Here is a 23763-nt window from a genome sequence, read left to right as displayed (position 1 = left end):
GTATTATCAGAATCATTCCCTATCGGGATATCTGCAGGGCTATCCTCAAACACACCTAATTGCTTGCTTCATTTTCCACCCTCCCAGTTAAGGTGAACCCTTGCCAGAGGTATTTGGAATGGGGTCCCTCTTAAATCTCTGACTGTAGTAAACTGCCCAAGCAATTAGTGCTCCTGTTTAACCATTGCAGGCTTCACAATGTTTAGATCAGAGGCTCTCTCTCTCTCTCTCTCTCTCTTAGTAGTTGCCGGTTTCCCATCTACTAAGGTAGGATATAACCTGTTGTGGTAGTTTGATACCTTTGTTGTCTACAGACAACTTACTGCTGATGTTCTGTCATTCCCGCTTACTGGCTCTCCCACCTTGCCTCCGTGGACATCTATATACTATATGGCCCCACTGGTTGCATTTAAAGCATTTAAGTCTTGGTCCTGGTTGTGTACCTGAACTACTGGCTTCCCCTGCTACTAGCGCACTCTGTTGGGGAAGGTCTAGGCTGCCCACTTTGGGTTCCCTTAGACCCATGAGCAGCACTGGGTATCCCTTTCCTATGCAGTAATGCCCTGCTTGCTAGGTACAAGTCTCCCTTTTTCCCCAGCTCGTCTGCTGTGTTACATTCTCTATCCACTAACCAGATTCTCATATCCTCAGGCAAAGTGCTTCTTCCCTCACCATAAGGTCTGCCAGCTTGTCAAAAAAGTGGTGACCTGACACCCACTCACCCATCTATGAAAATAAGTGCTCAACTCGGCAATATATTCACACACACTTTCATCTACCTTACTTCTATGCTTATGAAACTTTGTATAAGCTTCAGGTGTTAAAAATTGTTAGCGTTTTAAGTTAACTGTATCATAATTTAAGCAGTCTGTATCAAACAGTTTTTAGAAATAGCAGTTACACATTTACCATGGAGTAAGGAGGTGAGGAACCATACCCAGAGCCCTGGGTTTACATACCATTTCATATGTATAAATAAAATGATAACCCTCTGTAAAGTGTGGAAGAAATGTACTGACCTTTTTTGCTTCTGGGGTTCCCCATTACCTCCATGACCCTGGCAAAGAGTCATAATTTCCTTTTAGTGTTGCCTCTCCTCTCTCATTTTCCTCAGCTTCCAGATGTCTCAGTTTCTCATTTTCTTCAGCCTCCAGGTGTCTGTCTGCTGATTCTATTTCCAAACGCTTGGCTTCCTGTTAAGTCCTGTGTGGAAAGGTTGAACTGCCCATTTTTGGAGAGTTGTGCATCCCCAAGGCCAGTCTGGTTGTCCTCCTGGTTGCTGGTCTGAGATGCATCTGTGACTAAGGCTGCAATCCTCTCTGATTTAGTCAGGTTGGCATGCACCAGTCCTTTGCCTTGGCACATCTTAGCCAACTGGCCCCTTGTCAGCTTGTCATACTCCCTTGCTGACATATTTGTCTGCTCTCCCTGACTAAGCAAAAAAAAAAAAAAAAAAAAAAAAGCTATTGTGATATGAAACTCTTTTTTTTTATGTTCACTCTGTGGCTGATTGAGAGTACAAACACCTTCTTTAGTGACCACTGTTTACAGGCTAAAGGAATTCAATATCCACACTACTGAATCCTAATATGTGGATATCCCACCACTGCCAACCAATAAATGTTGACGCCCCACCACTGGACCAGTAATCCAGGAGTCTCAATCCTCACCACTAGCACCAGTGGAGGACGTACATTGGGAGGATGACAAGTTACACACACACACACACACACACTAATTCCAGATGTAGTTGCAATTTCCCTTAAGAGCACGCAGAGACCACAATTGCTCCAGGGCTGGTTTCTCCCTCTTTCTCCAGATCCCCAAATAAGACTCCCCACTGGCACAGCTGTAGAGTTGAGATCTCAGCTGAGTGACCAAGCCAAGACCTCCAGCACCCTCTCTGTCCAACCAGTGCTTCATGTCCCTCCCCAAGTAGCTGACGCCCACACTCTTTAAGGTTTGATTTTATGCGTGCACACACACACACACACACACACACACACACACACACACACACACACACACACACACACACACACACACACCTGGGAAAGGACGGCAATGGTTTACTAGCTATCCCCCCTTCTTCCCAGACTATAAGGTAGTTTCCCCTGCCACCAGTCGCTCCTTATCAGCTACTTTAAGGCCCTTAAAGGGTGTCCAATCTTACTGTGTAATGTTACTGTTAATACAAATGGTAGTTTGACCAAGAGCAAGACTATTAGGGGTGGCCTACACAGTGTCACTAAATATGCAAGTACTCTCATGACTTAAGACTTTCATTGTGGCTGATCTGTGTAAAAATATTTAAGTGTATTAATAATTAAAACAAGAACATTTTCTCTATATAATCACAGTAACATCAGGGTTCAAAATCACAGAAAATAATTTAAAACAACATTGCAGGACAGTCTCAAATAAAGAAAATCATCTAAATTAAGCTTTGTTGTATTCCTGACTGTATCTGAGAGAATTACTTGTACCATCATAACTAACCTCAGAGCAAGGCTGTCTGTCTGTCTCTGTCTTTCAGAGAGTTCTTAAATTAATATCCCAAATATTCCTGCTGGGATAGTTTGCAGAATGCCATCATTTCTTGTCATCTCACTCTATCTCAGGTGAAAAACAGCCATTGATGCAGCTGGTTGCATTTAGCATCTGCCTGTGAAAATGCATAGGCAAAGGTTTTTGCTCAGGTCTGTGCAGCTGGTGGAAGTCGTACAACAATAAAACACTTCCACATCTCAAGCCTAGTAATTTGTCTTTCAAGACAACACAGAGAGCTCCCTAGTGTAGACTTAGTCTCGTACTGTCATAAAATAATTTAATTTCAGCTATTTTTCTGAAATTAACCTCTTGTATTCCAGTTCTCATTGTTTAAAATGTATACATTTAAACAGTTACAATACTGTATGTACATCTCTTTTTTTCCAGTATTGCATGCTGTGGTTGTATCTTTAAGCTCAGTACTTTACAAAATATCTCTTCAGCACACATCTGTACAAACTATCTTATGTGATATACAGTTGTAATACATTTGTAGTACAAGCCTATGAATCATGTTGATATTCACAAATGACATATAATTATTTACAAAAATCCAGATAGCTGGGCTGTCAGTATCCCCTTCCGTGACACACTCCATGACAATTCTATTCCAAGTAGGGTCAAGGCCCACTCTACAATGACTTTGGCTTCTTCTATGACTTTTTGAAAAGGTTGGCTTCTATAAGTATTATAGAAGCTGCTGCTTGAATCACTGTACATACTTTTACGAAGCACTATAAACTGGATTCCTTCTCTACGTCTAGGGCCATTCTCCAGGGGCTCCTGGACCCCTGTCCTTCCACCTCCCAAATATAGTTAGCTATGGTAATCTACCCATATAGCTAAGACTATTGCGACAGTGATTAAGATGAAGGACATGGTACAGATGTACAAGTTGAACTTAACCATAGCAGATGTTCAAATGATCAGTGCCGTAGTAACCGCTCCCTCTCTTTGTTTTTTTGTGTGTTTTTGGTGTTTATGCCAGGGTGTGGAGTTTTATTTTTTTTTATTCCTAGCCTTGTCCTTTCAGGACTAGGTCGCCCCCCTCTCTCTGGCAGGAAAGATGTGAAGGGCTTCAAGCCCAGACTTGTATTTTAGCCAGCTCAGCTCGAGCTGCTTGACAGTTGAGTGCATGAAAGGTGCCGTGAAGCTTTGGAAGCTGGCTGGCTTTTAAGCCTTGGTATGATATCCCCATATAGCTATGGGTACTGCAGCAGTGATCATTCGAACATCTACTGTTATGGTAAGTACAGCTTACACAACTGTACTTTTCACCGCCTACATCATTTGCAGGCATATATTTTTTTTTATCTAGATGTTTTGTGTACATAACCTGAGACATGTCGACCTAACCTAGTCTATCTTCTCTTTTTTCTTAGTTATGTTGCTTAATCCTTCCAGGTTCAATTTAGGTTTCTTTCTTTTAGCCCAGTGATGGTTAACCTATGACATGCGTGTCAAAGGTGACACACCACAACGTTTTGAGTGACATACTAGCATTCACCAACACCCAAGTTACCAGAGAAATTGAATGGACAAAAATACAAGAAATATGTGACCCTGTACTTGGTTATTAAATCTCAGCAACAAAAAGTCATTAATTGATGTTAATCTGATTAAATGCAGTGTGTTTCATATTTTTTTCAGTTCAGTTCAAAATCCCTGTTAAAATAGGGTAACTTTGGTGCACTATTTTAAGCCCGTTATCAGTGCGCCTATCGTTTTCTCTATTGCAAGTCACTGATTTTTCCTTTACTTTTTTATAATGCATAGTGGCACACCTGATTAGACTGTATTTTTTAAAGTAAATTAATTGTTTCTGGTTTGTTCGGGGGGGGGAGTGGCACACCTGCAGAGTCAAGATAGCCATTTTCCAAATTCTTGACATGCAAAGCCCAAAAGGTTCACCATCACTGTTTTGGCCTGTTCTTCGACTCTGTTCTAACAGAGAACATAGAAGAAATGTTCAATCCCAAACTATTCAGTTTACAGATAATTGTGTCAATGTTATTCTTTGTAAACTGTATGCATTGCATATCAAAGTAGTGCCCTTTTGTTTAGTGTATTTTTAATTGGCATTATAAATGTTTTTATCTGCACAGTTGTCTGTTGTGACCTTCTCCCTCCTTCTCTTTTTCTTTCTTTTCCTACATGCTCTACATCCTCTGATTGCTGTGTACATGGATCCTGAATTGGAAGGGTGTCCTCTGTAGCCTTAAGTTAGTACTGGATGAGAACTCTTTTACTAGGAAAGGTCATTGCCTTTCCTAAATATGCTCAATTTGCACTTGTTCGATTTTTATTATGCATCTCTTCAGACCATTAATGAGCATAACAGCTGCCCAGGCTCTGCCAAGTGCACAAATATATAATCATTCTCATCGTTTGAATGATTTGCTTACTAACAGTAAATCCAATGTGAGAAAGTCTTCAGTATTGAAATGTTCACTTGCACTTGAAATGCCAAGTCACAAAACTGTGGAAAACAAAGAAAATACAGAACATCAACATAATTTTTTTCCATCTCAACTTTTTGTTTTGCAGGGAGATAATCCCCCCTGACATCCCCTGATGTTGGGGGCAAGCCCCTACACGTGTGTGTGAAAACCAACTTTAAGATCATAATACCTCATAAGCAGGGAATATGACATTGCATCTCCACCCCACCAAAGTATGTATACCAACCAATGCCAAGATCAGCATAGCCATTTCTATGTATACTGTCTTTTTTTTCCAAGGTATCTCAGACTTTTTAAATGTAGGTACAGGTTTTTGGTCATTTACTCTCCATATTTTGGGACTCTGCATTGAGTTCCAACATTTTAAATAGTTAACATAAACGGCATTTATTTTTTTTGATGAGATACATATGCTTCAGCAAATCATTGACATGCTTATTTAGTGAATCAATTCTGTGTGATTTAAAAAATCGGTAATCATGGAATTCACAAAAATTAGAACAATTAGTAATTTAAGTCCAGTTGTCAGAAGTAGTCACACAAAGCAGTATATTGAATGAAGTACACCGATCTAACCTTGCGCAAAGGGAAGTACACTTCATCAGGTAGTTATTCTGACCTACCATATCAGTCACACAAAATGCTGGATGTGTCCTTGTGATAGTTTTTGCTCGCAGTCACAGCTCAGGTTATAGCTATCCAGGTCTTTAGGTAGGATTTGGGCATGCCTATCTACAGTTTCACTTTCTTCCAAGAGTCAAATAAAGCTTTTTTTTTTCTGCTAAACATTTATGCAGGAAAGCACAAAACAGCAGTGGATGGGTTTTGCCAAGGTTTGGAGATTTTGGCAAGTAGCATAGAGTATGACAGGTTTAGGAGGAATTCTGGTAGCTTTCATGTTGTCATTCTGGAGATAAAACGATGCATGCAGCTGATACACTGTGTACATATTTCATAATGTTTATCTAATTTATTAATCTGGGTCCAAAGTGAGTGTCTGTGTAATATAAAATATGTATGAATGTGTGCATACACTAAATTGTACCACATTCGTGTGAGCATAAACTTGCGTTTACTGCAGCTGAATTTTTTACAACTAGAAGATGCTACTGTAGCTTGTCAAGTCTTTCATATTAAAGAAATTTGTTGTGATTCCATTTTTTTATTAAATGGAAGTTGCTTCATTCACAGTCTGGTTTGCTTTGTTACTTTTTTTTTTTTTTTTATATATAACCAAGGTTGTTCAGTATGAAAACTAGCAGTAGAGTCCATGTGAATTGTTACTGGTAACCTTTCACCTGTGGTGGTGGTAAATTTTTATGGCTGTGACTGTTATCAAGAACTGTGTAACTTAACTAATTGTCAGCTTAATATTTTAAGGTTTCCCCTGCGGAATAAAGAAAGGCTTCGACAATGGCTTCTCAATATGAAGAGAGAACAGTGGGTTCCTACCAAGCACCAGTTTTTATGCAGTGACCATTTTACTCCTGATTGTTTTGACGTGCGTTGGGGGATTCGATACTTGAAACATACTGCTGTGCCAACTATTTTTTCCACTGCCGGTATTATTCAGGTACTGCCATCCACTTCAACTTTTGGAACTTGTGAAAAACATTAGTTGCCTGAACTGGTATTCATCCCATGTTATCTCTTTCAGAGTTTGATTTTTGTCTGACTTGATTACATAGTTAAATTGTAGTAAGGAACGCACTGATTTTTACAGAGTTGGTTTGCTTAGTCAGTCACACAGGCTAAAACTTAGTTGTAGTAGGCGCACAATTAAAACATGGAGAGGTGTCTGTGTACATAAGGTAGTTACCTTGTCCACATGCATGTGTATTTTGGCCTTATACAAAAGGATACAGGAAACTTGGGATCATTTTGGGGCGTAATCATCAGTACTTGGAGTGGGACATATTTTCTCCTAAAGAAATTTAGTGTTTTAATTACTAGATGCAAGTAGAATTATGTTTTCTTACAAACTTATTTGGGAGGAACTCTGGACTGCAACCCACCATCATCCACTTTTGATTATCTGTCTTTGTTTCTGAAGTCATTAGATGCCTGTGTGTGAGGGCTGTATCTTTTTGCTGTTACTCCTCTGACATTATTTGACAGGCAAGCTATATAATACCACAGGTTTTCTCCATTTCTAAACTTTTCTCCACTTCTGAACTGTTAACCAGTCGAATTATTTTTTTTTCCATTTGGTTCATTGATCATTTGGTGTAATTTTCTGGGTAATATGTGGGTAATATGTTTTTATACTGTGCAAGTATGTGGGAATAGTAATACTGGTGCTCACGTGTGCATACTGTGAGTATGTGGGAATAGCCCTCCTGGTGCTCACGTGTGCATACTGTGTGAGTATGTGGGAATAGTAATACTGGTGCTCACGTGTGCATACTGTGAGTATGTGGGAATAGTAATACTGGTGCTCACGTGTGCATACTGTGAGTATGCGGGAATAGTAATACTGGTGCTCACGTGTGCATACTGTGAGTATGCGGGAATAGTAATACTGGTGCTCACGTGTGCATACTGTGAGTATGCGGGAATAGTAATACTGGTGCTCACGTGTGCATACTGTGAGTATGCGGGAATAGTAATACTGGTGCTCACGTGTGCATACTGTGAGTATGTGGGAATAGTAATACTGGTGCTCACTTGTGCATACTACGAGTATGTGGGAGTGGTAATTCTGGTACTCACTTGTGCATAATAGTTGGTTTGTGAATGTGTGTGCTTGTGAAAGCTGGACTACCACTAAACCTGTTTTGCTGTGCGTTTTCTGACACTGAGGTTCTGTACTATGCTGCTGGACTCTTACTGTTAAGGGTACTAAAAGCCTTGAAGTCCATTTATTTACAGTTACAAACATTAGAAACAAAAAAAGGAGGCTAAGAAAGCAAGATCTAAAGAGTCAAGAATCCGAAACCTAGTAAAAAGAGAAAATGTGTGCTTTGGTAAAAGGCTTACAAAGCATAAAGAAAACTGGTTCCGTAGCCTAAAAACATTAATGCGGATACATTTTGAAAATCACATTAATCATTCACTTTTTTTCTTTAGTAACGCCTTAGAAACACTTGCGCATAAAACTCTCAGACTGACAGTCTTCTAAATTTTTAATATTGTATAGTGGAAAGTGAAGGAAGCATTTTTAACTTAAGTGAATAAGAATTGGAAACTTGTAAGTCTTGTTGACATGAATGGCAGATTAGTAATAATGTGAGGTGGCTGTGCAAATGTTTAAAAGAAATATGTACCAGCTATGCGGTATAAAATTCTTTAAAAGATCACTGTTGCAACATTCTTAATATTTGGGACAATCCCCTCAGTTTCCAGCCCCTCAGGATCGTTCCAGTGAGAGACATATGTCCTCCTTAGACGCATACTGATTGAGAAGGTATGTACATCTGTGCCATTTTCACAACTTTAGTGCCACATTCATATATGCAGACATCCATCAGCATCAACGGTTTTTTTTTTTTTTTTTTTTCTGTCCTGTTAGTTACTGTTTGTGAAGGTCTGGTAGGGTGCTTCTTTTACTATTGATTTTTGTGGGTTTTACTTCTTTTTAGAAAAAGAAAGCACAACTGTATTAGACAGTATTTGTTGCAGCTATCACAGTAGTTTAGACCTGCCAGATTAGGGCTTAGCTCCTAAAACCCAATGGAGCCACCTTGTCACCCTTGACAGATATCTTGAGAGCAAGACCCTAGACACTGTTGGTTTGTGCAGCTATCTCCACATCCCCTTTTTCTTTGGATTCGGCATGTAATCCTCCTGCTAGAGAGAGTCCAGCTGAAAAGGTACCAAAAGAAGCTGAATGTTCAGGTAAGACCTCCACATCATCTTTGTCAGATATGGCAGTCCACTAAGGTTCTGTTGTCATCCCAACACCATCTGTCACCATATCCCAGGCCTTCTAATATTGTCACTATGGAGGCTGTTATGACCAGGGATGAATCACGTCCACTGCTAGTGACCATTCTTCTGTCTCTTCTCGTGTTGGTCATCTAAAAAGACTTCTGTGCAACCTAGAGTCCTTTATTAGAGGATGAAGCGGCTGCTCACCAGGTTCTCATCAGAGAAGAGATAGAAGGTTCTGGAATGGTAGACTGACCCTCATCACAAATGCCACAGGTGGGTGTCCCACATAAAAAAAGCATTGGAATTCAAAACCTGAAACCCCCTCTTTCTACTCACGAAGGTTTTCCCTGAGAAAACTATGCCTCAGACGTCTTAAAATTACTGGTTTGCATTAGCCTAAGGACTATTAAAGGCTACAACCAAGACAAACTACTCTGCTTTCTCTTCCTACTTATAAAAAACGGGCAATTCTTCTTTGGAAGAAGAGGATCATTTTGAAGAAGGTTTGGAATGTGCCTTCTGGATCAGTTCTTTTGACTTTGCATCAGAAGTGGAGTACACTCTTTCCTAGGACTCTCCAAACAAGGAATGTTCTTCTGGTGAGACAGTTTCTAAGATGAAAGAATATTTTAGATTGGAAGTGAGAAAAATATTTGCACTCCAAAATATGGAGATGGTAGATGTTCCTAAGCCTGTGGCTGTTCCCTTGGTGCTTCAGGTCCAAGATATCTTTGTAGCAGAGATGAAATAAGAAATCCAAACCAGCATGTAGCTAGACAAAATGGTCCTTTAATAACACACACGCACAAAATTTAACATACACAAAGCACCTCAGACTGAGCGCTTTCGCCTGCTAACAGTCAGGCATCATCAAAGTCCTACTGGTGGAGCTCAAAATGCATTTAAATAAGAAACCAAGTACTGACATCATATCCTGCTAGTTTGACATGTAAAAAAGACACTAGTATTTAAATCCTTAGCATAGAAAGTTTTTTGTAAAAATACTGTTAAAATACACAAAAATACTTTGAATAAAGTAAAATTAGCGGGTCCCTATTAAATTGTCGAAGGTTTCAAAGTTCGAATGTCATGTGGTTGACACCATATGATCGAACTTTGAGAAGTTCAAAGGTGAAAGGCAACTACTCCTTACACTGAGAATGGGAACATTTCCAATTTCTGCACTGAAGTACGGTCTCTGAGTTGGTATATTTAAGTAGGGGGGTGTGGGGGTGCAGGGAGGCTTGTCCCCTGCTCAGAGCGTATTTTTTTACTTCGAGGTTTCATGTTTTGCTCATCTGTTGTCAAACATGAGGTTCGAAATTTTGAAGCGTCGAATATATAATATAGACCCAAATTAGCTACTATTTATATACAAACATAATACCCTAAAGACCACAATTCTTACTGCTAAGACACTTGTGAATTAAAATGCATTTTTCAGCTAATGTTAAAATACATGGCATGTATCGTATACCCATTTCAAAAATATATATTTTTTTGTTGTCTTTCAAATATTTTGCAAACACTTTTAAGTGTGCTAAAACACACTTATACACACCTATGCACATTGGGCCCTCATTTTAATAACACCATAACACCAACCATGGAAATGGACACACTAATGCCTGGTTTAACCTTGACATTTAGCCTTGGTTGCCATTCTATTTCCTTTGCCTGCAAACAGAAATCCTGGTCACCTCCCCTGGCATCGATGTGTACTCTATTACAAAGAAAATAAACTTTTTGAAATTAGCACAAACAAGACTGTGTGTGTATAAAGCACTAGTTTTTGCATTTCCAATGTCTCTATTGTGCTCCATAATTCTCATATGCAACCTCCTAACTGTCTTCCCCACATAAAATGTGGGCATGATGTGCATGTAACCAGGTATACCACTAATTTGGTGTTACAGTTGCGGCGCCCTGGACACCTCAAAGTCTTATCGTAAGAATCTACCTGAACATGTGGTCAGTCATTGAAGAACCTGCTTATTTAACAGCTTCCACACTTGTGCATCTTGGATACGAACACATTCCTAGTCATACCAGTGTCCTTTTCTAAAATCTGTTTGATATTCCTGCCCCTGCTATAAACTACTTTGGGCTCAAGGCCAAGTCTATTGTGAAGGTCAGCATCAAATACACTTTTCCAAGCTCTCCTGATTCATCTTGGATCAGGACATCATGACTGTATGGAACAACCATAGCATCAAACTTATTTGTATCTTGCAAGTTCGTATCCATATTTGTTCTACCAACACAATCGTCCCCGGAATTATCCAAACTAATCTTCAGAATAGGCCTAAATTTAGTGGTCCGATTTTCTAATGACACCTTTTGAGTGTCAAGCAAGAGCTTAGTAGGGTATCCTCTCTTTCCGTAAATATTCGTATAAGTTTCTAAAGGTTCCTTGCCAAAATCTAAATCACAACTCGCCAATCTGGATAGTCGAACCATCTTGACCCTTCACTATGCTCTTACGTTTATGTTCCGAGTGGCAACTGTCATAATGTGTATTACTATACATTTCCTTTCTAAATTATGTCTGAAATTAATTCCCCTGAGTTGTTGCCTTTAGTTAATAAGAATATCAAGGAAATCTATTTTATGGGCATGAACCCTATAAGTAAATTTCAAATAACTAGACACTTCATTCGTTTAGTCTAGGAATTCCACAACTTCTTGTGTACCTTTCCAAACCACAAGTATGTCCAAAAATCTATAATACACTTTTTGATTTTGGACGTGAAGGGTTATGAAAAAAATCCTTTCCCATTCGGCCAAAATAAATTTACAAACACTGGTGTGCATTTTGCCCCCATCGCCACATCTGTCTTTTGGCGAAAGTATTCCCCCTCGAAAATAGTTATTCTTGAGCACTATTTCCTAACAATTTTGTCAGTAAGTTGAACTTTGTTTGGTTAATTATCCCACTGTTTGTCATGCACTCCATAAAATATTCCAAACCAATGTTGTGGGGGATCACTGGGAATAAACTCACTACATCAATAGCCAGAAACCAATTATCTTTTTCTGTGTTCACCTCTGTTAACAATTCTGGGCAATGCCAAGAATCTCGCAAAACATATCTAAAACTACCCATCACAGTTTTGCAGAAATGATCAATAAAGGCTGTTAGTGGTTCAGTTTTGGAATTCTGAGCTGCAACAATAGTCCTGAATGGTCACTAACATTCTTATGTATCTTAGGTATTCCGAATATAATTGGAATACTAGGTAAATCCACTTTCAAAAAATCATATTCCTCAAGGGGTAAGTGCATCTTGCATGAGGGCGTCAAATAACAGGTCAGTTTTGGAATATGCCCTGTGTATCTCATTTAAAGATGCCCCTTCATAATTTTCTTCATTGTTCAGCAAAAGATACATTTTTCATACATAATCAATCTGCTTCATAATCACGATGCCCCCCCCCCCTTGTCTGGCTTCATCACCCTGCAGTTCCTATTGGCTGATAATTCTTTCAATGCCAAACTCTCTTCTTCAGTAAGATTCTTCTTCTTTTAGCTTTTTTCCCGGTTAGGGGTCGCCACAGCGGATCACCTGTCCGCTCATGATTGGCAGTGGAGTTTTATGATGTCAAGTTGCCAACCCTGGCGCCCAACCTTCCACAGAAGGCACACACATGCACGCACTCGCACCTAGGGCCAATTTCGAGTGTCCAATCCACCTACAACATGTCTTTGGGATGTGGGAGGAAACCGGAGCACCCGGAGGAAATCCACGCGACCACAGGGAGGACATGTAGACTCCGCACAGAAGGCACCCCAGCCGAGGATCGAACAGGAGAACCTCTTGCTGTGAGGCGGCAAAGCTTAACCGCTGCACCACCGTGGCTGCCCAATAAGTGGCAATAGGACTATTAAACTTAATAGAGCATTGAAGGTTGGAGAACCTTTATTTCCAATTTTAACTGCTCTGTCCTCAAGGAGCCAAAGGGTGGGATGTAAGAGTGAAAGCGAGATGGACAACACACATGGAACGTTATGGTGCGTACATAACTTCTTTATGTGATGTTATCCTTTCTCGCTTTCGTTCTGTTCTGGCTGGACAGTGTCCCTAGCACATTTCTGACAGCTTGGCTGCTCCGATTCCAAACATAGCCAGGTCCCTAGCCTTTCTCCATCAGTCAAACATATCTTGATTTAGTCTCGTAAGGCTTCAGTGACAGTTGTATATGAACAAATGGAAGAGATTTTCTTCTTGGGCCTTGAAATAACCACATTGACCCCTTCTCTGCCTCTCTACCTTCCATTCTTGAATTCTTGACAAAGCTATTTAATGAAGGCGCAGCTCCATCTACTATTTCCAGTTCAGTTAGAAGTGATATCTAATTTTCATATGGTTGAATCGGGGCCTAATGTGATGCCCCACAGACTTTGCAAGGCTTTTCTTAAGGGCAGTGTTTTATTAAGACCACCAATTAAAGCTCCTGTAGCACCATGGGAACTGAACTTTGTCTTATCCCATTTGATTCTTCCCCCTTTTGAACCTGCATCATCATATGATTTCAAGTTTTTAACTTTGAATACAATCCTTTTGATAGCCATCACTTTTGGTGTAGTTTCAGAGCTTCAAGCATTGTCTATAAAGCCCCCCTACATACGTTTTCACAAAGATAAGAGTATCCCTATGAAAAAAACCTATCCTATCTACTCAACGTATGTTCAGAATCTAGTTTGAACCAATCCATAGACTTACCATTTTTTTTCCCTAACTATGGCAGAATGTATGTTACACCAACTTGATCTGTATATAGACAATTGTGTTTCTACCTACATACAACAAAGGACTTCAGAAAATCTGACCAATTATTTGTATCGTCTTAAGACTACAAGAAAGGTGCTCCTATATCAAAAGTTGCACTTTCAAAATGGCTGTCAAATTGTATTACCTTTACTTACAAATCTCAAAACAAAGAACTCCCTGACAATGTAAAAGGTCATTCTACAAAAGCCGTAGCAACCTCTTCTGCCTTTCGGGTGAGACTACCAATTGATGACCATTTGTGCTGCAGCAACATGGGCAAGGCCTCATACCTTTATCATTAATTACAAAGTGGATTTGGCGTCCAGGAACAGGGCCTCTTTTGGGTCCACTGTTCTGAAGGATATTCTCCCTTGAGCCACTGAGGAAATGTGCTAGGGATGCTGTCACAGCCAGAACAGAATGAACATCTAAATCTGCTGTTCTTTATAATTTCTGTAAAGTCATTCTCGACAAACAGTATACCATCTGGTTGCTGGGAGGTAGAAAAGTACTTCTGCATTTTAATTTAAATGGTTCACTAATTGAACCTTGATTTTTATGAGAAAAGAATAATCTTAAGTTCAACTGACACACAAAAAGTCTTGAATTAACAAGTAATTTTGCAATGTCTGTTCTAAATACAGGCACACAAAGCCTTTTCCTAATACTGTGGTATGTTCAACTGTTTAAGTGAAATCACTTAAATTATAATTATTGCCAGTTTTACATCTCAAAATAGGTCCATTCAAAACATTTTCATTGATACCAGATCCAGCAACATTTATTGATTGAAGTGTTCACATTGTCAAAATTGCTGTGATACTGCTTTTTCATTCAGTAGTTAATCTAAGCTCTGGGAGTCTTTCCAGATATAAGGAATACTGCAACAGTGATGTATTAAAAGACAGTGTAACATTGTCAAAGTGCATCAACGCCCCCCCCCCCCAATTTCTCCCCCTCATTGAGTGACCCTGAGTGCCCCTGAGAGGAATGACCACATTGCTCTTGATGCTGTCTGTTCATCAGACGCTCCCAGCGTCGGGGGGGGGGGGGGGTTCCTCTTCTAAAAAAAAATATTCATCAGTCATCCACCATTCTTGTATTTTCATTGAAGCTGACATTATTCTCAGCATAGCCTTCTGTGTTAACTTTCATTACTATAAACATTTAATGAGAGGGGGGTCGGGGTTTGCTCTTAAATAAAAAAAAAAAAAAAATCCTGCCTGTCTCTAACTTATTCAACTTTCTCTTGCAATTATTGTCCGCAAACATTTTGATGTCAGAAAATCTTATTTTTCTGACACCTGCTCAAACAAAAGATCCTTTAAAATACTATCATTGAGCATTTTAATGTCATTTTCTAACGTGTACGTCTGGCGCTCATTGTCTTTAATGTCTATGAGCATCACCTCCAGTCCTTTGCGATCAGTAAGTCCAGTAACTCCAAATGTATAGGTGAACCATGTCCAGTCTAGAACAAGAATTGGATTTGCTACAGCTGTCCTTCATGGCATCTTAAACTTGGGAGTTTTTCTTTCTTCCACCTAATCTAAGCTATGGGAGCCTTTCCAGATATAAGGAATACTGCAACAGTGATGTAATGAAGAATGTGTCGGTTGTTTAGGTAGCTTGATGATCTATTTTCGACTAGATCACTGTTTTAGTACAAATACCATCCCTCTGTTCCACCTAGTGAGTTACTCTCTCCAGTTTTGTCTTGGATGGGGGAAGATATTCCATAAAAAATTTCACCCTGCATTAAATTTTATCTGGGTTCTCTCTCTCAGTGCTCTTGGAAGTTTGTATTTTATTTATAATGTGAATCGGAGCAGCCATACACTCCGCCATCATGCTGACATGTGCCTAAGGCAGATGTACATCTAGGAGGAGAAGGATCCTGTAGGGAAGATGTGCACCTAGTAGGAGAAGGATCCTGTGGGGCAGATGTGCACCTAGGAGAAGGATCCTGTAGGGCAGATGTGCACCTAGTAGGATCCTGTGGGGCAGATGTGCACCTACTAGGAGAAGGATCCTATAGGGCAGATGTGCACCTACTAGAAGGATCCTGTGGGGCAGATGTGCACCTAGGAGAAGGATCCTGTAGGGTAGATGTGCACCTAGTAGGAGAAGGATCCTGTAGGGCAGGTGTGCACCTAGTAGGGGGAGGACACTGAGCCTTGGAAGGCTGGCCAGCCAGATGGGACCTTTACACAGACTGGGATAGAAGGAATACTGTAACTGTGATCATTTTGAACATAGCTTAGTACCTACCTATGAACCTATCGGCCCTGGGGCCTATGTAAGCCTATCCAAAAAGGTTCCCTGGCTTTTGCCACCCAAGAAAATTTATTTTCCTGTGCCCCTTTCAAGCAGTGCCACAGAAGTGATCCCTGAGGTGAATTTACTATTTCCTATCCGGTCGTCAAGATTTTTCTTAGAGGGCCATTGAGGAGCTTTGCTTGACATGAATGGGTAGTTTGTTCCAGAATATGGGAAGTCTCTGTGACAGGAATCTATCCCTCCAGCATGTTCGATTTAGGTCCCTGGAACGTGTGGTTTAGAGAGATTGGGATTTCTAAGTGTAGCATATCCAACAGCTCTGGGTTTGACATGGCTTTGTATGTTAAGCAGAGATCAGGTGATCTGCGACTGAGTAGAGATGGAGTTTTTTTAAACTGTCTGCGTATGGCATCTGTTTGAGGCCGGTAATCCTCTTATTGAGGTATTTCTGTGGCCTTTCCAATTATTGTTGGTGTCTTGTGAGATGCATGCCAAACAGGGCATTGTACTCTGTAATGGGGTCTGATGAGGGGTGAGTAGAGAGGAACAATGACCTTTTTTCTAGAGGAGAACCCTTTTGTGATGAGGTGTGCCACGTAGAAGGATTTCCTGACTACTATGGCAATGTGGTTATCAAAGGAGAGACAACTGTCCACCTGTGTCCCGAGGTCTCATAACACTTTCAGTGTTTAGTGAGCTACCGCCTGTGGTAGTTCATGGGTACAGAGTTTTTCCCAAAGGGAATGACAATGCACTTCTTGGCATTGAGCTTGAGGCTGTGACTTTGACACCAAGCATCTGTCTCTGTGAGGCCCTTTTGTAGAATGTCTACATCATTAGGTGATTCTATTATGGCTCCCAGTTTGCAGTCATCTGCGAATTTTGTTAGCCAAAGACTTTCTGTGTTGGCCTGCACTTCAGAGAAGTAGTTGCTGAACAAGAGAGGACCCACGACCGAACTCTGTGGTACTCCACTTGTCACTGGTCTGAAGTCAGACTTGGAGTCTGCTACTTTTACTGTGTGGGTTCTGTCAGTGAGCCAGTTGGCCACCCATTTTGTGACCTAGGGATTTATGCCCAGTTTAGTGAGTTTATCTATAATTCCAGAGTGGGGGATGGTATCGAAAGCCTTGGCGAGGTCAAGATAGGCTGTGTGCACTACCTTGCCCTTGTCTATGGCTCTAGTGACTTCAAAGAAGTCAATCAGGTTTAGTAGACATGATCTACCTTTTACAAACCCAAACTGAGTGAGGTCCAGGGTTTGGAGATTACCTATGTCTAAACAAAGATGATACATTTCATGGCCTTGCAGACCAGGCTTGTCAGGCTAATAGTAGTTTCTGGGGTCTGTGGTGGCACCCCCCTTGGTGGAGTGGGTAACGGTCGCTGTGCCCCATTCAGTAGGCACATAGCCTGAGGTGAGGCTATGATTGAACATGGTACTTGGGTGGGGAGCCAGTTCATTCTGTAGTGGGATGTTGTCGGATTCTATGGATGCTGTGTTCTTGGCTTTGAAGAGTGCGGTCTTTACTTGTTCATCCGTGATTACAGGGGCTTTGCATTCTTCCGGTATTAAGATGGGCCCTTTGGAGGGTGAGAGGGGGGTAAAGTTAGCACTGAACCTATCTGCCAGGATGCAATATCAGTTGGTTCAGTATATTTAGTGCCATTGTGCTGTAGCTCAGAGCAGATCTGAGTGTTGCCATTGAGATTCTTGACATAGCTGTATAATGCTTAGTGGTTATCTTTGGAATCGGTGGCAATTTTTGAGAGATCTCAGCTTCTTGCTGAGGCTGACCAGGGAGTTCCTCCAATCTTGGGATTTTTTTTTTTTTTTTGCAACAGCTTCTTCCTTCTGTTGTAGAGTTTGTTTATGGCAGGGGATCACCAGATTGGCTTCCTTTTTTGGAGGATAGCATCTTGGTTCTGTTGAGGATGGCACGATCCATGCACTCATGTATGTGCTTATACAGTGCATTTGTGTAAGATTCAGCAGTCATACCTCTATTTTCTGTCTGCATGGGGTGTCGTGAAGCTAGCCACTTCTGTCATAAGAAGCATGAAGTTGGCTTTGGAGTAGTTTTTGATGGTGGTTTCCTTAATGGGGGGTGGGGGTGGGATATGGATGTCTAGAGTGATTAGCTTGTGGTCAGATCTGACCAGTGAGGAGTTGACCTCTGGCAAGGAACACCGGTTACCCATATTGGTAATGACCAGATCCAGGATATTGCTGCCCCTGGTGGGTGTGCGGACAAGCTGATCCAAGGCATTAGAATTTATGAATTCCAGAAAACATTGAGCGAATGAGTTGATATAATGGTGGGGTGAAATTGCACATAATTAAGGTATTGGGTTGTACCTTTAATATTTTCCAGTATCGTTGGGTTGTACCTTTAATATTTTCCAGTATTGTAAGAAATGAAGAGTGGGAATCCTGTGACATGGTGGGCAAGCTACCACCTGGATTGCAGTCTTGCCCAGTGTTAGTTGCACTTCGCTGATTTCGGACGCATTATGTTGCGCAACTAGCCTGGATTTGTGGATATCCTTGATGCATATGGACACACCTCCGCATTTAGTGTTTCGGTCCAGGTTAGGTGGCTGAAAGATGTGGTATGAATTATAGCGTGGTAATGCATGGGTACTCTCTGGAGCCTTGAACCAGGTTTCTGTCACTGCACAGATGTCTATGTTCTCTATTTTAAGGAGTGCCTCGAGTGATTGGATTTTGAGGTTTAGACTTGTAGCATTACCCTCAGAGTTTGTTTGCTTGTACCTGTTACAGAGGTGAATTTAGCATTTGAACCTTGCCTGAAAAAAGACACTATGGGGTGGCAAGAGCCTTAGCCAGTATCTACTATTATGGTAAGTTAACCACTCAATTGTACTGTACTTGTTATACACAATTATGTGACAACATTTCCTGTGGCAGTACTCTTGCAGTGGATTAATGCCAAGTGGGTAACTGAAGAACTAAGTTTTTTTGTTTTCCAGAGTTGAGAATTTCTTCTGGAGATTCTAATGGGCCAAGGAATGTTGACGGTTAGAGTACAATATTTGCACTCCAGTTGAGGGCATCTGTGTACCATCCAGAAACAATTGGTTAGTTGAATGCTTTAGAAGTATTAATACCAATGTTAATAAATGCCATATACCGGGACAGAAAAATTTGGGACTAATTGCTCCCTTTATCTCCTGTCTTCCTTGAGGAAGGCACCTCCACTCTCAGCAGGAGATTGACTCCATTTGAATCGACGTACAGTAGCTGTCCCCAAGACTTGCTAGCTAAAATGAAGGAGGAAAATGCCACCTTTAAAAAATGTGAGCGACCATTTTACAGACCTGAAGGAGAGGTTAAAAGCAGTAATGCAGCTCGTGAAGAGAGCATATAATAGAAATGCATTAAAGCATATACAATAGACATGCATGGCTCGGAGAGCTTTAAAGCTGATTAAAATGTTATTGGCAGTAAGCACTGACCAAAGTAAAAGTTCCTCTGAAAGTGGTGTGGACACGTTTTTAATAAGTGAGTGAAATATATTTGAGGCAACCTGAAAAGACGACAGAAGAACAGATATACCACATACATACACTGGGGGTTGCACTAGAACTGGAGTTGCCTCTAAGAGAGGGAAAGTCTGTGATGAAAACTATAGGATTTTCCCTGAGCAGGGTGGAAGAGATCGGAAAATAGGGTGGGGCTAGCTTTTTCCCCTAAACAGGGAGGAATAGTTCTGTGGAAAATAGGGTGGAGCTAGCTGAATTCAGAGTACAAAATTATTAGTACTGCTACAGAATGCCAGATTCCGGAAGGAGAGCTAGCTGAATTCAGAGTACAAAATTATTAGTACTGCTACAGAATGCCAGATTCCGGAAGGAGAGCATCAAGAGTGTCCAGGGACTAAGAAGGAACCCTGTTAACTGGACTTTGTGTTGGAAGAAGTGTGTGAGAAGCTAGGTGAGGAAAGCGAATCAATCTGTGTAATAAAATTCAGATGAAAGTTTGGAGGACTAGAATGGACAGCACTTTCTGTAAGTGTTGGTCTGTTTTTGGGAAGCAATACAAGTGTGTGTCAGAAAGCAGTAGCCTGAGTATGAAAGTTTCTGCATTCCCTGCTTGGACTGCTTACATCTGGGAGAATATGTCATGGTATGTTTATCAACCTGTTAAAATGCTGAGACTAGAAATAGTGAGCCAAAAAATTACCCCCCCTCCCCCCGCTTACTTCTAGGAGAACATGTCATGGTATGTTTATCTCCCTGTTAAAATGCTGAGACTAGTAATAGTGAGCCAAGAAATGCCCCCCCCCAAAAAAAATATGGACAGAGCAGGAGCAGTGCAGTGAATGCATCTTGTATTGCTTTTCTTTTCTTTTCTGAATTTCTTTTTTTCAGGTGTTTTAAACCCACCTGCACCCCATGAAGGGACAGGCAAGCACTCCCCAAAACACCCTGAGATCTCTATGCCTCAGAAAAAGGGAGTATTTTGAGAAATATCAGTATTGAACAAAGTATACATTTTCAGTCATTCAGTTTCAGTATACTAATGAGTTACAGAATTTCAGATAATCACCATTTTACTGATTTGTTTTGTTCCCCAAGATAGAGAAACACTATTTTTTGTCCCTGTACATTAACATGGGTTTTGAAATCTGTTGGCATCCAGACTGGTTTTCTACTACCTGCTGAACAAAGTTACTAATAAATGTAGAGGTATAAAAAATGTTCCATTTATACAATTATAATTTAGAAAGAGAGACCTGTGCAAGTGTGTAAATACATTTGACGTGTGTATGTATATGCATAAAAATGTTTATACATCTAATATATAGAATTAAAAACCCAAACAATGAGAGCCAAGCCTCAGAACTAACAACTAAAAACTCCAAAAGACCTGGCTTGGAGTCCATGCAAAGATTATAAAATTAGGAATCAAAAGAACTGAAAATGTATTCAAAAAAGAGTTAAGTGCTTTCATCTTTCCACATAGTAGGACTTCATCAGAACTGACAACCATTTAAAAACACTTTATATCACATTAGGCTTGTGTGTTGTCAATCAATAAAATCACTGTAAATGTACAACCTTATACATTTAATAAAACCTTATCAAATAGAATCATGATAAAAAAAACAGAACGAGACAAGGATGCCCACTATCGTCTTTGCTGTTTAACCTATACCATGAACCCTTTTTTTCTACACATTAAACAAAATATATACTATAATCCCCCAACATTATTCAATTTTAAAGTCTTTCTTGCAGCCTTAGCTAATGACCTAAACATATATTTCACTACTCTAAGCTCAGATATAACCAAAATAATAAAAGCAATTGAACAATTCTCGCTCATGTCCATCTATAAATTAAACTTTAATAAAACCTGTATCTTTCCTTTAAGACCTCCAAGTTTATTTCACTGTTTCCATTCTTTGATACAATAAAAACAAGAAATGAAATATCTGGGAATTACTTTTTTTTTTCCAGAGTAGTACATAAATGGCAAAATATAATGCAAGATTGTAAAAGCTGGAATAGCCTTTAACCTACCTTTCCTGTCCAAGATATTAATAATTAAAATGAACATACTTCCCAGAATAGCATACGTATTCATGCCATCACAAATAATTGTACACCAATTCTTCAGCCAATTACATACCTTTCTGGCTAAATTTATATGGGAACCAAAAAAAAAAAAAGAATTTCATATAAAAAAATTATCCCTTCCCATATCAAAGGAGGGTTGAATCTTCTGGAATTAAAAACTCTACTATTCCAGTATTAATACCAATATAATACTGAGAATAGCTGAACACAACCCGACACCAACACTTGGCCTCCTCACTGGATAACAATATAATTCAGGTACACTAAAGGTGCAGCGGTTAGCGTTGCCACCTCACAGCAAGAGGTTCTCCCATTGGATTCTCAACTGGAGCGCCTTCTATGTGGAGTCTGCATGTCCTCCCCGCAGTCGAGTGACTTATAAGACATGCAGGTAGGTGCATGCGTGAATGGGTGTGCCTTCTTTGAAGGTTGGGTGTTGGACTGGCAATTCTGCACCGTAAAAATCCACTGTCAATCATTAGCGGACCGGAGTTCCACTGTGGCGACCCCTAACCTGGAAAAGCCGAAAGACATTACAAAAGCACTAGGCATTAATCCCAAAGCTCTCCCCTTTCTAAACATAAAAGAAATACAAGTTTACAATATTATGGAACCTTTAAATTTCTCTATTAACATAACACAAAACCTTTTTTCTTCCTTAAATCTCAGGTCGGCGATGGAAATTCTGCAACCTTTAAATAAAAACCCAGATTTGAAAATTAACACAATGTTAGATTTTAGCACTTTTCCTTTATTAAAAGACAAAAGTATACAAGACATCTACCCTTATCACAACTGTACAATCCAAGAAATGAGAAATAAACTTAACTTGCCTAAATCGTACACAATCCTACTAAGACAAATTACTTTGTTCCAGTTACCTTCAAAATAGCAGCCTATAGAATAGAGAAATAGATAACTGTGTTTCACTTTGGAAGGTTATTTTATCTAGAAGAAAAACTATATCTAACGCACATAAAATAAGTGAAATTAAATCTCAAAATGCTCTCCTTTTTCTGACTACTGGCTGAAATTAAAAGCCTCTTGATGAACAGATGAGGCATGCTATTAAACTAACTCTGAAAACAATACCTCTTAAACTGACATACACAACTTATGATAAATAATAACGCATACTTAACACCTACAATACTTCACAAATTTAATGCATTCAAATCAAACTGCCTTCAAGAGGCAGATTTAATCCACATCTTCTGGAGTTGTAAGTGGGTGTATAAGTTATGGAACTCCCTAAAAATCCAGTTACAAAAAATGGGTTACAAGAACTCAACACTAACATGGGAATTTACACTACTTCATAACCCTCCATCAAACATAACTGAAAACCAATCAAACATACTCTTTTTTTTTTTTTTTTTTTTATATGGTTAGACCCTATAAGTATTACTTGGGAGGGATTAAAAAAAATGGCCATAAAACATCTAGCATATAAGGTGGTCATTTAATAAAGGAAATAAAAACTTGAAAAAAAATTAGAAATTTGGGAACAAGCCATCATCATCTTAGCATAAACTAACACAAAAACACACAATTGTACATATTAGCGCAGCCTAGGGATATACGTACAACCCCACATTTAGTGAATACTGGTTGTGACTGTACAGTATCATATGTGCTGCTTATAATATCTGATAATACTGTCTGTAAAGCACCTTTATATATAATGTAAATATTTTTTTTGTGGCCTTCCATGTCACTGTCAATCCTGTATTGTATACTATCTGTGTATGTCCCACTATGTAAAAGTTGGAATATGTATTATCTTTCTTCAAAAGGAAAATGAAGATTATTGAAAAAAATCACTGTAAATGTATTGACTATAGTACAACCCAGTTCATCTCAATGATAACTTACAAATCATATAAAATAGTTTAAAATAAACATCACGATACCCAGTTCTGACAAAATATATCATTACAATTTAGCTGCACGCATTTTAAGCAAACTGTTAAACGCTGCAGCCTCATTCATTCCCTGAATTTTTTTGGCAAGACTTAATTATGCCCTAGGGCCAATAGCCTAGTACCTACCAATGAAATTCACTTGCATTAAGCCTAACTTGCCAAAACTTTTAAGAAAATTCTAATTTATTTTCCCATGGAATACCTCTTGGATTGACAGGGACTTGCTGTAGGCATATCTCACAACCTCTTAAGAGCAAAAAATCTGGACAAAGCCTAAAATGATGGGGGGACAAAT

General features: G+C 39.7%; 1 protein-coding gene across 1 annotated transcript in view; it reads left to right on the top strand.

The window, feature by feature from the left end:
• THAP5 (THAP domain containing 5) overlaps positions 1-23763 on the top strand; it is a 145304-nt gene that overhangs the window by 97428 nt on the left and 24113 nt on the right. The window contains exon 2 of the mRNA XM_044087414.1: positions 6393-6585. Within this exon, the coding sequence (XP_043943349.1) occupies positions 6393-6585 (193 nt within the window). The remainder of the gene's footprint in view (positions 1-6392; positions 6586-23763) is intronic.

This window comes from Protopterus annectens, chromosome 11.part0, assembly GCF_019279795.1.
Source record: "Protopterus annectens isolate FY-2018-M chromosome 11.part0, PAN1.0, whole genome shotgun sequence".
NCBI classification, from domain to species: Eukaryota; Metazoa; Chordata; order Ceratodontiformes; family Protopteridae; genus Protopterus; species Protopterus annectens.
Note: the sequence above shows the minus strand (reverse complement) of the source record. Positions and strands in the feature narration are given on the sequence as shown.